General features: G+C 56.1%; 1 protein-coding gene and 1 long non-coding RNA gene across 2 annotated transcripts in view; one reads left to right on the top strand and one right to left on the bottom strand.

The window, feature by feature from the left end:
- Positions 1-9,821, top strand: part of LOC131574066 (multifunctional procollagen lysine hydroxylase and glycosyltransferase LH3-like) — a 36,328-nt gene extending 26,507 nt beyond the window's left edge. The window contains 6 exon segments of the mRNA XM_058828451.1: positions 1,125-1,241; positions 3,066-3,131; positions 7,041-7,142; positions 7,873-7,989; positions 8,999-9,133; positions 9,626-9,821. Coding sequence (XP_058684434.1) covers positions 1,125-1,241; positions 3,066-3,131; positions 7,041-7,142; positions 7,873-7,989; positions 8,999-9,133; positions 9,626-9,781 — 693 coding nt within the window. The 3' untranslated portion in view covers positions 9,782-9,821.
- Positions 9,822-9,936: 115 nt separating this feature from the next.
- On the bottom strand, positions 9,937-11,748 carry LOC131574071 (uncharacterized). The gene is made up of 5 exons (XR_009276369.1): positions 11,455-11,748; positions 10,999-11,382; positions 10,629-10,756; positions 10,358-10,525; positions 9,937-10,134 (listed from the first exon to the last, which is right to left on the bottom strand). It is a non-coding gene; the product is annotated as an uncharacterized LOC131574071 (long non-coding RNA).
- Positions 11,749-15,905: the final 4,157 nt, after the last annotated feature.

The following is a 15,905-nucleotide window of genomic DNA, read 5'->3' as shown; positions in this document are numbered from 1 at the left end:
AATCACCAAAATCACCCCCAAAATCACTCCAAAATCACCTGGGAACCCCAAAATCACCCCAAAATCATCACAAAAATCACCTGGAAACCTCCAAATCACCTCAAAAATCACCAAATTCACCCCAAAATCACCGCAAAAATCACCTGGAAACCTCAAAATCACCCCAAAAATCACCAAATTCACCCCAAAATCACCGCAAAAATCACCTGGAAACCCCAAAATCACCCCAAAAATCACCTGGAAACCCCAAATTCACCCCAAAATCACCTGGAAACCCCAAAATCACCCCAAAATCACCCCAAAAAACACCAAAATCACCCCAAAATCACCAAAATCACCCCAAAATCACCCCAAAATCACCCCAAAAATCACCTGGGAACCCCAAATCCCAACAGTTTGGAGGGGACTGGGGAGAATTCGGGGGATTTTGGGTGAATTTGGGGTGAGTTTGGGTGAAATTTTGGGGATTTTGGGTGATTCTGTCTGAATTTTGGTGAAGTTTTGGTGCATTTGGGTGATTTGGGGTGAATTTCTGGGGATTTGGGGTAATTTTGTGTAAATTGAATAAGTTTGGATGATTTTGGCTGATTTTGGGGTATTTTGAGATGATTTTGGGGTGATTCTGGATGATTTTGGGGTAATTTTGGGTGATTTTGGGATGATTTTGGGTGTTTTTGGCTGGTTTTGGGTGATTTTGGGTGATTTTGGGGTGATTTTGGCTGTTTTGGGGTGATTTTGGCTGATTTTGGGGTATTTTGAGATGATTTTGGGGTGATTTTGGCTGGTTTTGGGTGATTTTGGGTGATTTTGGGGTGATTTTGGCTGGTTTTGGGTGATTTTGGGTGATTTTAGGGTGATTTTGGCTGGTTTTGGGTGATTTTTGTGTGATTTTGGGGTGATTTTGTCTGTTTTTGGTTGATTTTTGGGTGATTTTGTGTGATTTTGGGGTATTTTGAGATGATTTTGGGGTGATTTTGGCTGTTTTGGGCTGTTTTGGGGTGATTTTGGCTGTTTTTGGGGTGATTTTGGCTGATTTTAGGGTGATTTTGGCTGTTTTGGGGTGATTTTGGCTGATTTTGGCTGATTTGGGGTGATTTTGGCTGTTTTTGGCTGTCCCTGCACAGGGGCTCTTCCTTCACGTCTCCAACCGGCGCCACTTCGGGCACCTGGTGGTGACCAACGGCTTCAACGGCACCGGACGGCGACACCCGGAGCTGTGGGAGCGCCCGCGCAACCCCTGGGTCAGTGTGCACCAGTATAAACCAGTACAAACCAGTACAGACCAGTATAAACCAGTATAAACCGGTATAGACCAGTATAGACCAGTATAGACCAGTATAAACCAGTATAGATCAATATAGACCAGTACAGACCAGTATAAACCAGTATAGACCAGTATAGGCCAGTATAGACCAGTATAAACCAGTATATCCCAGTACAGACCAGTACAGACCAGTATAGACCAGTACAGGGCACTGACACCCCCCCTGCCCCCGGAGCTGTGGGAGCGCCCGTGCAACCCCTGGGTCAGTACGGACCAGTACAAACCAGTACAGACCAGTATAAACCAGTATAGACCAGTACAAACCAGTATAGACCAGTATAGACCAGTATAAACCAGTATAAACCAGTATAAACCAGTATAGACCAGTATAGACCAGTATAGACCAGTACAGGGCACTGACACCCCCCCTGCTCCCGGAGCTGTGGGAGCGCCCGCGCAACCCCTGGGTCAGTGTGCACCAGTATAAACCAGTATAGACCAGTATAAACCAGTACAAACCAGTATAGACCAGTATAAACCAGTATAGACCAGTATAAACCAGTATATCCCAGTATAGACCAGTACAGACCAGTATAAACCAGTATATCCCAGTATAGACCAGTATAGACCAGTATAAACCAGTATATCCCAGTATAGACCAGTACAGACCAGTATAAACCAGTACAGGGCACTGACACCCCCCCTGCCCCCGGAGCTGTGGGAGCGCCCGCACAACCCCTGGGTCAGTACGGACCAGTATAAACCAGTACAGACCAGTATAAACCAGTATAGACCAGTATAAACCAGTACAAACCAGTATAAACCAGTATAAACCAGTACAGACCAGTACAGACCAGTATAGACCAATATAAACCAGTATAAACGGGTATAAACCAGTATAGACCAGTATAGACCAGTATAGACCAGTATAAACCAGTATAAACCAGTGCAGACCAGTATAAACCAGTATAAACCAGTACAGACCAGTACAGACCAGTACAGACCAGTATAGACCAGTAACATCATGCCCAGGCACTGCTGTTAGCTCCCAGTGCTCCCAGTAACTCCAGTAACCCCTCCCAGTGCTCCCAGTGCTCCCAGTGACCCCTCCCAGTGCTCCCAGTAACTCCAGTAACCCCTCCCAGTGCTCCCAGTGCCCTTCCAGTGCCCTCCCAGTGCTCCCAGTAATCCCTCCCAGTGCTCCCAGTAATCCCTCCCAGTGCTCCCAGTAATCCCTCCCAGTGCTCCCAGTAACCCCTCCCAGTGCTCCCAGTGCCCTCCCAGTGCCCTCCCAGTGCTCCCAGTAACTCCAGTAACCCCTCCCAGTAACCCCTCCCAGTAACCCCTCCCAGTAACCCCTCCCAGTGCCCTCCCAGTGCTCCCAGTAACCCCTCCCAGTGCTCCCAGTAACCCCTCCCAGTGCTCCCAGTGCTCCCAGTTCCTGTTCCCAGTGCTCCCAGTGCTCCCAGTAACCCCTCCCAGTGCTCCCAGTAATCCCTCCCAGTGCTCCCAGTAACCCCTCCCAGTGCTCCCAGTAACCCCTCCCAGTGCTCCCAGTAACCCCTCCCAGTGCTCCCAGTGCTCCCAGTGCCCTCCCAGTGCTCCCAGTGCTCCCAGTAACTCCAGTAACCCCTCCCAGTAACCCCTCCCAGTAACCCCTCCCAGTAACCCCTCCCAGTGCCCTCCCAGTGCTCCCAGTAACCCCTCCCAGTGCTCCCAGTAACCCCTCCCAGTGCTCCCAGTGCTCCCAGTTCCTGTTCCCAGTGCTCCCAGTGCTCCCAGTAAGCCCAGTTTCCCGCAGGAGTGGGACCAGCAGTACCTGCACCCCAACTACAGCCGCATCTTCCAGGAGCAGCTGTTCCAGCAGGTACCGAAACACCCCAAAAACACCCAAATTCACCCCAAAAATACCCAAAATCCCTCAAATTCACCCCAAAAACACCCAAAATCCCTCAAATTCACCCCAAAACCACCCAAATTCCCCCAAATTCACCCGAAAATCCCCCAAAATCCCCAAATTCACCCCAAAATACCCCCAAAATCACCCCAAAAATACCCCAAAACCCCCAAATTCACCCCAATTTCACCTCGAAATCCCCAAAATTCACCTCAAAACCACCCCCAAACACCCCAAATTCACCCCAAAATAACCCCAAAATCACCCCAAAAATACCCAAAATCCCTCAAATTCACCCCAAAAATCGCCAAAAAACCCCAAATTCACCCCAAAAACCCCCAAAATCACCCCAAAATCACCCCAAAAATACCCAAAATCCCTCAAATTCACCCCAAAATCCCCCAAAATCACCCAAAATCACCCCAAATTCACCCCAAAAATACCCAAAAAACCCCAAATTCACCCCAAAACCACCCAAATTCCCCCAAAATCACCCCAAAATCCCCCAAATTCACCCCAAAAATACCCCAAATCCCTCAAATTCACCTCAAAAATCCCCAAAAATCCCCAAATTCACCCCAAAAACCCCCAAATTCACCCCAAAAACCCCAAAATCCCTCAAATTCACCCCAAAATTATCCCAAAAATCCCCCCAAAACCCCAAAATCTGCAAAATTCACCTCAAAAATCCCCGAAAAACCCCAAATTCACCCCAAGAATCCCCAAAATCCCTCAAATTCACCCCAAAATTTTCCCAAAACTCCCAAATTTTCCCCCAAAACACCTTAAAAAAACAAAACAAACCCCAAAATCCCCGGTTTTGGGATCGTTTTTGGGGATTTTGGATCATTTTGGGCGATTTTGGGATAATTTTGGAATTTTGGGGTCATTTTTGTGGATTTTGGGATCTTTTCTGGGGATTTTGGGATCATTTTGTGGATTTTGGGATCATTTTTGTGGATTTTGGGGTCATTTTTGGGGATTTTGGATCATTTTGGGGGTTTTTGGATCATTTTTGGAGATTTTGGGATCATTTTGTGGATTTTGGGAACATTTTGGGGATTTTGGATCATTTTGGGGATTTTGGGATCAGTTGGGGGATTTTGGGATCAGTTTTGGGGATTTTGGGATCAGTTGGGGGATTTTGGGATCCTTTTTGGGGTTTTTTGGATCATTTTTGGGGTTTTGTGATCTTTTCTGGGGATTTTGGGATCATTTTGGAATTTTAGGATCATTTTTGGGGGATTTTGGGATAATTTTGGAATTTTGGGGTCATTTTTGGGGATTTTGGATCATTTTGGGCGATTTTGGGATAATTTTGGAATTTTGGGATAATTTTGGGGGGATTTTGGGGTCATTTGTGTGGATTTTGGGATCATTTTTGGGGTTTGGGGATTTTTTTGGGGGATTTTGGGATAATTTGGGGGGATTTTGGGATAATTTTGGAATTTTGGGGTCATTTTTGGGGATTTTGGGATCATTTTTGGGGGATTTTGGGATCTTTTCTGAGGATTTTGGATCATTTTTGTGGATTTTGGGATCAGTTTGGGGGATTTTGGGATCCTTTTGGGGGTTTTTTGGATCATTTTTGGGGTTTGGGGATCTTTTTTGGGGATTTTGGGATAATTTGGGGGGATTTTGGGAAAATTTGGAATTTTGGGGTCAGTTTTGGGGATTTTGGGATCTTTTTGGGATCAGTTTTGGGGATTTTGGGATCTTTTTGGGATCAGTTTTGGGGATTTTGGGATCATTTTGGGATCATTTTTGGGGTTTTGGGATCATTTTTGGGGTGTTCCTGTGGATTTTGGGATCGTTTTGTGGATTTTGGGGTCATTTTTGGGGATTTTGGGATCAGTTTTGGGGATTTTGGGATCATTTTGGGATCATTTTTGGGGATTTTGGGATCATTTTTGTGGATTTTGGGATCAGTTTTGGGGATTTTGGGATCGTTTTTCCTGTCCAGACGTGTTCCAGTTCCAGCTGATTTTGGGGCAGTTCCTGGGGGATTTTGGGGTTTTTTGGGTTGTTTTGGGGTTTTTTGGGGGTTTTTGGGTGCCCTGAATCAGATTTTGGGGTCCCCGAGCTGAATTTTGGGGTCCTGGACCCGAATTTTGGGGTTCCCGAGGCGGTTTTTGGGGTGAATCTCCCCGTTTTCCCCCCAGCCGTGTCCGGACGTGTTCCAGTTCCCGCTGTTCTCGGAGCAGTTTGGGCGGGATTTTGGGTGTTTTTTGGGTGTTTTTGGGGTGTTTTTGGGGTGTTTTTGGGGGTTTTTGGGTGTTTTTGGGGTGTTTTTGGGGGTTTTTGGGTGCCCTGGATCAGATTTTGGGGTTCCCGAGGCGGTTTTTGGGGTGAATCTCCCCGTTTTCCCCCCAGCCGTGTCCGGACGTGTTCCAGTTCCCGCTGTTCTCGGAGCAGTTTGGGCGGGATTTTGGGGTATTTTGGGGTGTTTTAGGGGTTTTTGGGGTGTTTTTGGGTGTTTTTGGGGTGTTTTTGGGGGTTTTTGGTTGCCCTGGATCAGATTTTGGGGTTCCCGAGGCGGATTTTGGGGTGAATCTCCCCGTTTTCCCCCCAGCCGTGTCCGGACGTGTTCCAGTTCCCGCTGTTCTCGGAGCAGTTTGGGGTGGATTTTGGGGGGATTTTGGGTGTTTTTGGGTGTTTTTGGGTATTTTTGGGTGTTTTTGGGGTGTTTTTGGGGGTTTTTGGTTGCCCTGGATCAGATTTTGGGGTTCCCGAGGCGGTTTTTGGGGTGAATCTCCCCGTTTTCCCCCCAGCCGTGTCCGGACGTGTTCCAGTTCCCGCTGTTTTGGGGGCAGTTTGGGCGGGATTTTGGGTGTTTTTGGGGGTATTTTTGGGTGTTTTTTGGGTGTTTTTGGGGTGTTTTTGGGTGTTTTTGGGTGCTCTGGATCAGATTCTGGGGTTCCCGAGGCGGATTTTGGGGTGAATCTCCCCGTTTTCCCCCCAGCCGTGTCCGGACGTGTTCCAGTTCCCGCTGTTCTCGGAGCAGTTTGGGTGGGATTTTGGGTGTTTTTGGGGTGTTTTTGGGTGTTTTTGGGGTGTTTTTGGGGTGTTTTTGGGGGTTTTTGGGTGTCCTGGATCAGATTTTGGGGTCCCCAGGCCGGATTTTGGGGTGAATCTCCTCGTTTTCCCCCCAGCCGTGTCCGGACGTGTTCCAGTTCCCGCTGTTCTTGGGGCAGTTCAGGCGGGATTTTGGGTGTTTTTGGGGTGTTTTTGGGTGTTTTTGGGGTGTTTTTGGGGGTTTTTGGGTGCCCTGGATCAGATTTTGGGGTCCCCAGGCCGGATTTTGGGGTGAATCTCCCCGTTTTCCCCCCAGCCGTGTCCGGACGTGTTCCAGTTCCTCCTGGTTTTGGGGTTTTTGGGTGTTTTTGGGGTATTTTGGGGTATTTTGGCGTATTTTAGGGCATTTTTGGGTGTTTTTGGGGTGTTTTTGGGGGTTTTTGGGTGCCCTGGATCAGATTTTGGGGTCCCCAGGCCGGATTTTGGGGTGAATCTCCCCGTTTTCCCCACAGCCGTGTCTGGACGTGTTTCTGTTGTTCTCGGAGCAGTTTGGGCGGGATTTTGGGGTATTTTGGGGTGTTTTTGGGTATTTTTGGGGTGTTTTTGGGAGTTTTGGGTGCCCGGGATCAGATTTTGGGGTTCCCGAGGCGTTTTTTGGGGTGAATCTCCCCATTTTCCCCCCAGCCGTGTCTGGACGTGTTCCAGTTCCCGCTGTTCTCGGAGCAGTTCAGGCGGGATTTTGGGTGTTTTTTGGGTGTTTTTGGGGTGTTTTTGGGGTGTTTTTGGGTGTTTTTGGGTGCTCTGGATCAGATTTTGGGGTTCCCGAGGCGGATTTTGGGGTGAATCTCCCCGTTTTCCCCCCAGCCGTGTCCGGACGTGTTCCAGTTCCCGCTGTTCTCGGAGCAGTTTGGGCGGGAGCTGCGGGAGGAGGCGGAGCTTCGAGGGGGGTGGGCGGAGCATCACGAGGTGGGCGGGGCCCCAAAAATGGGGGGAGGGGGGGGTGGGGGAGGGGACCCCCAAAAATGGGGGGAGGGGGAGCCTGGAATGAGGAATTGGGGACCCCAAAATTGGGAGATCTCCCCTGGCCTGGGGGGCGGGGCCAGTGCCAGGTGTGTCCCCAGGTGTGTCCAGGTGTGTCCCCAGCTGTCCCCAGGTGTCCCCAGGTGTCCCCAGGTGTGTCCCCAGCTGTCCCCAGGTGTCCCCAGGTGTGTCCAGGTGTGTCAGGGTCACTCCCAGGTGTCCCCAGGTGTGTCCAGATGTCCCCAGAGGTGTTCCAGGTGTGTTCTTCATCTGTCCAGGTGTGTCCCCAGGTGTGTCCCAGGTCTCCTCAGGTGTCCTCAGGTGTCCTCAGGTGTCCCCAGGTGTGTTCAGGTGTGTCCCAGGTGTCCCCAGGTGTGTCAGGGTCACTCCCAGCTGTGTCTCAGGTGTGTCCCTCCCCTGTCCCAGCTGTGTCAGGTGTCCCCAGGTGTCCCCAGGTGTCTCAGGTGTGTCCCTCCCCTGTCCAGGTGTCCCCAGGTGTGTCAGGGTCACTCTCAGCTGTCTCAGGTGTCTCAGGTGTGTCCCAGGTGTGTCCCCAGCTGTCTCAGGTGTCCCCAGGTATCTCAAGTGTGTCCCAGGTGTCCCCAGCTGTGTCTCAGGTGTGTCTCAGCTGTCTCAGCTGTCTCAGGTGTCTCAGGTGTGTCCCTCACCTGTCCAGGTGTTCTCGTGGGCGGTTCCCCTCTCAGCTCTGCAGTTGGAGCCCGTCCTGCAGGGGGCGCTGCGGGAGCTCCTCCCCCCCATCGCCCGACGCCTCTTCCCGGGCTACGCCCCCAAGGTGGGCGGGGCTTGGGGAGGGGGCGGGGCCTAAAGGGGCGGGGCTTGGGGAAAGGGGCGGGGCCCAAAGGGGGCGGGGCCCAAAAAGGGGCGGGGCTTGGGGAAGGGTGGGACCCAGAAGGGGCGGGGCTTGGGGAAATGGGCGGGGCCCAAAGGGGGCGGGGCTTGGGGAAAGGGGCGGGACCTGGAAAAATGGCGGGGTCACAAAAGGGGGTGGGGCTTGGAGAGAAGGGCGGGGTCACAGAAGGGGCGGGGCTTGGAGAAAGGGGCGGGGTCACAAAGGGATTGGGAAAAGGGGCGGGGTCACAAGTGGGCGGGGCTTGGAGAAGGGCGTGGCCTAAGGCAATACAGACCAATGAGGAGCTGGGCGTGGTCTCGGGTGGGCGTGGCCTAAGGCAGTACAGACCAATGAGGAGCTGGGTGTGGTCTGGGTGGGCGTGGCCTAAGGCAGTGCCGACCAATGAGGAGCTGGGCGTGGTCTCAGGTGGGCGTGGCCTAAGGCAGTACAGACCAATGAGGAGCTGGGCATGGTCTCGGGTGGGCGTGGCCTAAGGCAGTGCAGACCAATGAGGAGCTGGGCGTGGTCTCGGGTGGGCGTGGCCTAAGGCAGTACAGACCAATGAGGAGCTGGGCATGGTCTCGGGTGGGCGTGGCCTAAGGCAGTGCAGACCAATGAGGAGCTGGGCGTGGTCTCGGGTGGGCGTGGCCTAAGGCAATACAGACCAATGAGGAGCTGGGCGTGGTCTGGGTGGGCGTGGCCTAAGGCAGTGCTGACCAATTAGGAGCTGGGCGTGGTCTGTGTGGGCGTGGCCTAAGGCAGTGCAGACCAATGAGGAGCTGGGCGTGGTCTCAGGTGGGCGTGGCCTAAGGCAGTGCAGACCAATGAGGAGCTGGGCGTGGTCTCAGGTGGGCGTGGCCTAAGGCAGTGCTGACCAATGAGGAGCTGGGCGTGGTCTCGGGTGGGCGTGGCTCTGTGTGGGCCCCGCCCACTCGCCCCTCCCCCACCCCAGGGCCGGACCGTGCTGAGCTCCGTGGTTCGTTACGACCCCGCCCCTTCCGGCCACGCCCCCTCTGACCCCGCCCCCTCGGCCCCACCCCGGCCCTCGGCCACCATCAGCCTGAGCGTCACCCTGAGCCCACCACAGGTACCGGACTGGGGGAACTGGGAGGGACTGGGAGGGACTGGGATGGACTGGGAGGGACTGGGAGGAACTGGGAGGGGACTGGGATGGACTGGGAGGGACTGGGATGGACTGGGATGGACTGGGATGGACTGGGATGGACTGGGACAGACTGGGAGGGACTGGGAGGGACTGGGATGAATCAGGGGTTGCCGGGACTCCTGACCAGCACTCACTGGTCTGTACTGGTGTGAACTGGTCCGTACTGGTCCATACTGGTGTGAACTGGTCTGAACCAGTCTGTACTGGTCTGAACTGGTCCGTAGTGGTCGGTTCTGGTCCGTACCAGTCCGTACTAGTCCATACTGGTCCGTACCGGTCCGAGCTGGTCCATACTGGTCCATACTGGTCCATATTGGTCCATACTGGTCCATACTGGTCCATACTGGTCCGTACTGGTCCATACTGGTCCGTACCAGTCCGAACCGGTCCATACTGGTCTGTACTGGTTTCCAGGGCGGGGGCTGGCTGTTTCCCCGTTACGGCTGCGGGGCCCCCGCGCCCCCCCCGGGCTGGGCCCTGCTGCACCCCGGGCGCCTGACGCACCTGGCCAGGGGGGTGCCACCTGCGGGGGGGGCGCGCTTCGGCCTCGCCCTCCTCATCGACCCCTGAGAGACCCCTGAGGGGACATCGGGGACACCGGGGGACATTGGGGGACACCGAGGATCCATCCCTGCTTCGGCCTCGCCCTCCTCATCGACCCCTGGGAGACCCCAGAGGGGACACTGGGGACATCGGGGACATCGAGGATCCATCCCTGCTTCGGCCTCGCCCTCCTCATCGACCCCTGAGGGGACACTGGGGACACCGGGGACACCGAGGGGACACCGGGGACCCAGCCCTGCTTCGGCCTCGCCCTCCTCATCGACCCCTGAGGGGACATCGGGGACATCGGGGGACACCGGGGACCCAGCCCTGCTTCGGCCTCAGCCTCCTCATCGACCCCTGAGGGGACATCGGGGACACTGAGGGGACACTGGGGACATTGGGGACATCGGGGATCCAGCCCTGCTTTGGCCTCGTGATCTTCATCAACCCCTGAGAAACCCCTGAGGGGACACTGGGGACATCAGGGGACATTGGGGACATTGGGGACATCAGGGGACATTGGGGACATTGGGGACATCAGGGATCCATCCCTGCTTCGGCCTCGCCCTCCTCATCAACCCCTGAGGGGACACCGGGGACATCGGGGGACACCGAGAATCCATCCCTGCTTCGGCCTCAGCCTCCTCATCGACCCCTGAGAGACCCCTGAGGGGACACCGGGGACATCGGGGACATCAGGGGACATCGGGGGACATTGGGGACATCTGGGATCCAGCCCTGCTTCGGCCTCAGCCTCCTCATCGACTCCTGAGGGGACATTGGGGACATCGAGGACATCGGGGACCCAGCCCTGCTTCGGCCTCATGATCTTCATCAACTCCTGAGTGACCCCTGAGGGGACACCGGAGACATTTGGGGACATTTGGGGACATCGAGGACCCGTCCCTGTTCCCCACCACGGCCTCGTGATCTTCATCAACTCCTGAGCGACCCCTGAGGGGACATTTGGGGACACTTGGGGACATCGAGGACCCGTCCCTGTCCCCCACCATGGCCTCGTGCTCCTCATCAACCCCCGAGAGACCCCTGAGGGGACATTGGGGACATCGGGGACCCATCCCTGCTTCGGCCTCGTGATCTTCATCGAGCCCTGAGGGGACATCAGGGACATTGGGGACATCGGGGACATCAGGGACCTGTCCCCACCTCAGCCTCGTGCTCCTCATCGACCCCCGAGAGAGCCCTGAGGGGACATTGGGGACATCGGGGACATCAGGAACGCGTCCCCACCTCGGCCTCGTGCTCCTCATTGACCCCTGAGGGGACACTGGGGACACTGAGGGGACCCTGGGGACATTGGGGACATCTGGGATCCATCCCTGCTTCGGCCTCGCCCTCCTCATCGACCCCCGAGAGACCCCTGAGAGGACACTGAGGACATTTGGGGACATTTGGGGACATCGAGGACCCGTCCCTGTCCCCCACCACGGCCTCGTGTTCCTCACGGAGCCCCGAGAGAGCCCGAACACGGAATTTGGGGACATTTGGGGACATCTGGGGACATTTGGGGACATTTGTGACCCAGCCCCGCCTCGGCCTCGTGCTCCTCACGGCCCCGCGAGCGTCCCCGGCCTGGGGACACCGGGGACCCCCAAAATGGGACCCTGGGGACCCCAAATGGGGCCTTGGGGACCCCCAAAATGGGACCTTGGGGACCCCCCAGGGACCTTGGGGACCCCAAAATGGGACCTTGGGGACCCCAAAATGGGACCTTGGGGACCCAAATGGGGCCTTGGGGACCCCCCAGGGGCTTTGGGGACCCCCCAGGGACCTTGGGGACCCCCCGGGGGCCTTGGGGACCCCCCAGGGGCCTTGGGGACCCCAAATTGGGACCTTGGGGACCCCAAATGGGACCTTGGGGACCCCCCAGGGGCTTTGGGGACCCCAAAATGGGACCTTGGGGACCCCAATGACGTCACAGGGGTGGGGGAGGGGCGGTTGGGGACACCCCCCCCCCCAAATAATGGCAATAAAAAGGTGATGACGTCATCGGTTTGGTTCTGTGAGTGACGTCACCGCGGTGATGTCATTGCCCCGCCCAGCGTTGATTGGTGGAGGCTGCTGGGGCTCCTCCCCCCCAAAATTCCATCCCCCATCCCAAAAATCCCCTCCCCCATTCCCAAAATCTCATCCTTTATTCCCAAAATCTCATCCTTCATTCCCAAAATTCCATCCCACTCCCAAAATTCCGTCTCCTCTTCCCTGAAATTCCGTCCCCCCCATTCCCAAAATTCCTTCTTCCCATTCCCAAATTCCTGAATTCCCAAACTCACAAATTCCCGAATTTTCGAGTTCCCAAACTCCTGAATTTCCAAATCCCCGAACTCCCAAATTCCTGCATTCCCAAATTCCTGCATTCCCAAATTCCTGAACTCCTGAATTCCCGAATTCCCAAACTCCCAAAATCCCAAATTCCCAAATTCCCGGATTCCTGAAGCGCTGAATTCCCAAGTTCCTGAAATTTCCAAATTCCCACATTCCCAAATTCCTGCATTCCTAAATTCCCGGATTCCTGAATTCCCAAACTCCCGAATTCCCGAATTCCCAAACTCCCAAATTCCCAAAGTCTCACATTCCCAAAATCCCGAATTCCCCAAATTCCCAAATCCCCTCATTCCCAAAATCCTGAACTCCCCAAATCCCACATTCCTGAATTCCCAAAATTCCTGAAGTCCTGAATTCCCAAACTTCTGAATTCCTAAATTCCCAAATTCCCACATTTCCAAATTCCCAAAATCCCAAATTCCCCAAATTCCCGAATTCCCTCATTCCCAAAATTCCCTCATTCCCAAATTCCCTGAATTCCCAAAACCCCGAATTCCCAAAATTCCTGAATTCCCAAACTCCTGAATTCCTAAATTCCCGAAAAAATTCCTGGATTCCCGAAATCCCAAATTCCCAAAATTCCCTCATTCCCAAAATTCCCTGAATTCCCTGGAATTCCCTCATTCCCAAATTCCCTCATTCCCAAAATTCCTGGAATTCCCAAAATTCCCGAATTCCGTCATTCCCAAAAACCCCAATTTTCTGAATTCCCAAAATTCCCGAATTCCCTGAATTCCCCAGAATTCCCAGATTTCCCCTCATTCCCGGATTTCCCCTCATTCCCAGATTTCCTCTCATTCCCGGATTTCCCCCCAGAATTCCCGGATTTCCCCCCAGAATTCCCGGATTTCCCCTCATTCCCGGAATTCCTGGATTTCTCCTCATTCCCGGAATTCCCCCCAGAATTCCCGGATTTCCCCTCATTCCCCTCATTCCCGGAATTCCCAGAATTCCCGGATTTCCCGGATTTCCCAGATTTCCCCTCATTCCCCGATTTCCCCTCATTCCCGAATTCCCCAGAATTCCCGGATTTCCCCTCATTCCCAGATTTCCCCTCAGAATTCCCGGATTTCCCCCCCTCAGAATTCCCGTCATTCCCCCCATTATTCCCGGAATTCCCCCCATTCCCGGATTTCCCCCCAGAATTCCCAGATTTCCCCCCCTCACTCCCCTCATTCCCGGATTTCCCCTCAGAATTCCTGGATTTCCCCCCGGAATTCCCATCATTCCCCCCATCATTCCCGGAATTCCCGGATTTCCCCTCATTCCCGGATTTCCCCTCAGAATTCCCGGATTTTCCCCCATTCCCGGATTTCCCCTCGTTCCCACAATTCCCGAATTCCCCAGAATTCCCAGATTTCCCCTCATTCCCGAATTCCCGGATTTCCCCTCATTCCCAGATTTCCCCTCATTCCCAGAATTCCCAAATTCCCGGATTTCCCCTCATTCCCGGATTTCCCCTCATTCCCAGATTTCCCCTCAGAATTCCGGGATTTCCCCTCAGAATTCCCAGATTTCCCCCCCTCAGAATTCCCGTCATTCCCCCCATTATTCCCGGAATTCCCCTCATTCCCGGATTTCCCCCCAGAATTCCCGGATTTCCCCTCACTCCCCTCATTCCCAGATTTCCCCCCATTCCCGGAATTCCTGGATTTCCCCCAGAATTCCCGTCATTCCCCCCATTCCCGGATTTCCCCTCAGAATTCCTGGATTTTCCCTCAGAATTCCCGTCATTATTCCCGGATTTCCAGCACATTCCGTCCCCGGAATTCCCGTCATTCCCCCCATTCCCGGATTTCCCCTCAGAATTCCCGGATTTCCCCTCATTATTCCCGGAATTCCCAGAATTCCCAGATTTCCCCCCCTCATTCCCCCCAGAATTCCCCCCCTCAGAATTCCCGGATTTCCAGCACATTCCGTCCCCGGGATTTGGTCGATGGAATTTTTATTTCTCACGTTTCACGCGGGACTCGGGGACCCCCCCGGGGCCCCTCCCCCCACACCCCCGGGGGGTCCCCCCCAAACCCCTCCGGGGGGTCCTGGGGGGGGGGGGGGGAGGGGGGAGGGGGGAGGGGCTGGAGGGGAGGGGGAGGGGCGGGGATGGGGGTGGGGGAGGGGAGGACGCGGAAGCCCCGCCCCTTCCTCATCCTCCTCTTCTCTCCCCTCCCCCACAAACCCCCCCGGGGTGGGGGGGGGGGAGGGGCGGCAGTGACACCCGCCCCTCCCCCACCCCCAAATTCCCCTCCCCCACCCCACGGGAAAGGAGAGGGGGGGGGGAGGGGCGCGGGTGGGGGGAGGGGGATTTTTTTTAAGGGGTGGGGGAGGGGAAGAATTCGGGGACCCCCTCCCCCCCCTCGGTGGGTGGGGGGAGGGGCGCTCCATGCAGTGCGGGGGGGGGGGAGGGGGGAGGGGCTGGGTGGGGGGAGGGGCTGCACCCCCAAAAATCCTCCTGGAAACCTTCAGGGCTGACCCCTCCCCCACCCCAAACATTTTGGGGGGGGGTTTTCCCCTCCCCCACCCCCAAATTTGGGGGTGACTCCTCCTCCTCCCCGAGGGGGGGGGGAGGGGCGGTTTTGGGGACCCCTCCCCCATTTTTGGGGGACCCCCCTGGTTCCCTCCTCTCAGGGGCGTCCCCCCCCTCCCCCACTTTTTTTTTTCTCACGGCTCCCCCCAAATTTTGGGGTCCCCTCCCCCCTCATTTCGGGGGGTGGGGGAGGGGCGCCCCTCCCCCCCCCCATTCTCAAACCCTCAGGGCCCCTCCCCCACCCCCCCAAAATTTTTTTGGGGGGGTCCTCACCCCTCCCCCCCTCCCCCATCTGGGACCTCCTCAATTTTAGGGTCCCCTCCCCCCTCCCTCCCCTCCCCCCCCCCCAATTTTTTGGGGTCACCGAAATTTAAGGGGGGGGGGGTCTCCCCTCCCCCTCCCCCCATTTTTCCCATCCCCTCCCCCCCGATTCCTCCTTTCGGGGTCTCCCCCCCCTAATTTTGGGGCTCCCCCTCCCCCCATTTTTGGCTTCTCCATTTTGGGGTCCCCTCCCCCCCACCCCCAATTAAAATTTTGGGGCCCCTCCCCCACCCCAAATTTCGGGATCCCCCTCCCCCCATTTTTTGGGGGGGGGGGGTTCGGCAGTGAAGGGTTGGGGGAGGGGCGGGAGGGGGGGGGAGGGGCGGGATTTTGGGGTTCCCCCTCCCCCACCCTCTGCACCCCCAAAATCCCTTCCTGGGGGGGGGGAGGGGGGAGGGGTGGGGGAGGGGCTGGAATGTTTTTTTTGGGGGGGTGGGGGAGGGGAGGGGGGGGGAGGGGCTCAGAATTTGGGGTTGGGGGGAGGGGACCCCCCCAAAATCGCCCCTAAAATTTGGGGGGGTCCTTTGTGCTCAACTCTGGGGTGGGGGAGGGGAGGGGGGAGAGGGGGGGAGGGGAACCCCAAAACCCTTCCCTGGGGTGGGGGAGGGGCCCCCGGGAGCCCCCAAATTCCCTCCGTGGGGGGGGAGGGGGGAGGGGCTTCCCCCCCCTCCCCCCATTTTTGGGGTGCTCTGGGACCCCCCCCCCGGATTTTGGGGGGGATTTTGGGGTGGGGGAGGGGATTGAGGGGGGTGGGGGATGGGCGGGGTTTGGGGTGGGGGAGGGGCGGGGTTTGGGGTGGGGGAGGGGCGGGGTTGATATTTTGGGGGGTGGAGCCCCAATTTTGGGGGGGGGGGTGGGGGAGGGGTTTGGGGGTCCCTGAGGGGGTGAAGGGGGGGGTGGGGGCGGGGCTTGGGCGTGGCCCCGCCCCCCGCGGCGTTGGGGGCGGGGTTTGTTGGT

The sequence above is a fragment of the Poecile atricapillus genome, assembly GCF_030490865.1.
Source record: "Poecile atricapillus isolate bPoeAtr1 chromosome 36 unlocalized genomic scaffold, bPoeAtr1.hap1 SUPER_36_unloc_1, whole genome shotgun sequence".
Lineage (NCBI taxonomy): Eukaryota > Metazoa > Chordata > Aves > Passeriformes > Paridae > Poecile > Poecile atricapillus.
This window is presented reverse-complemented; position numbering and strand designations above follow the sequence as displayed.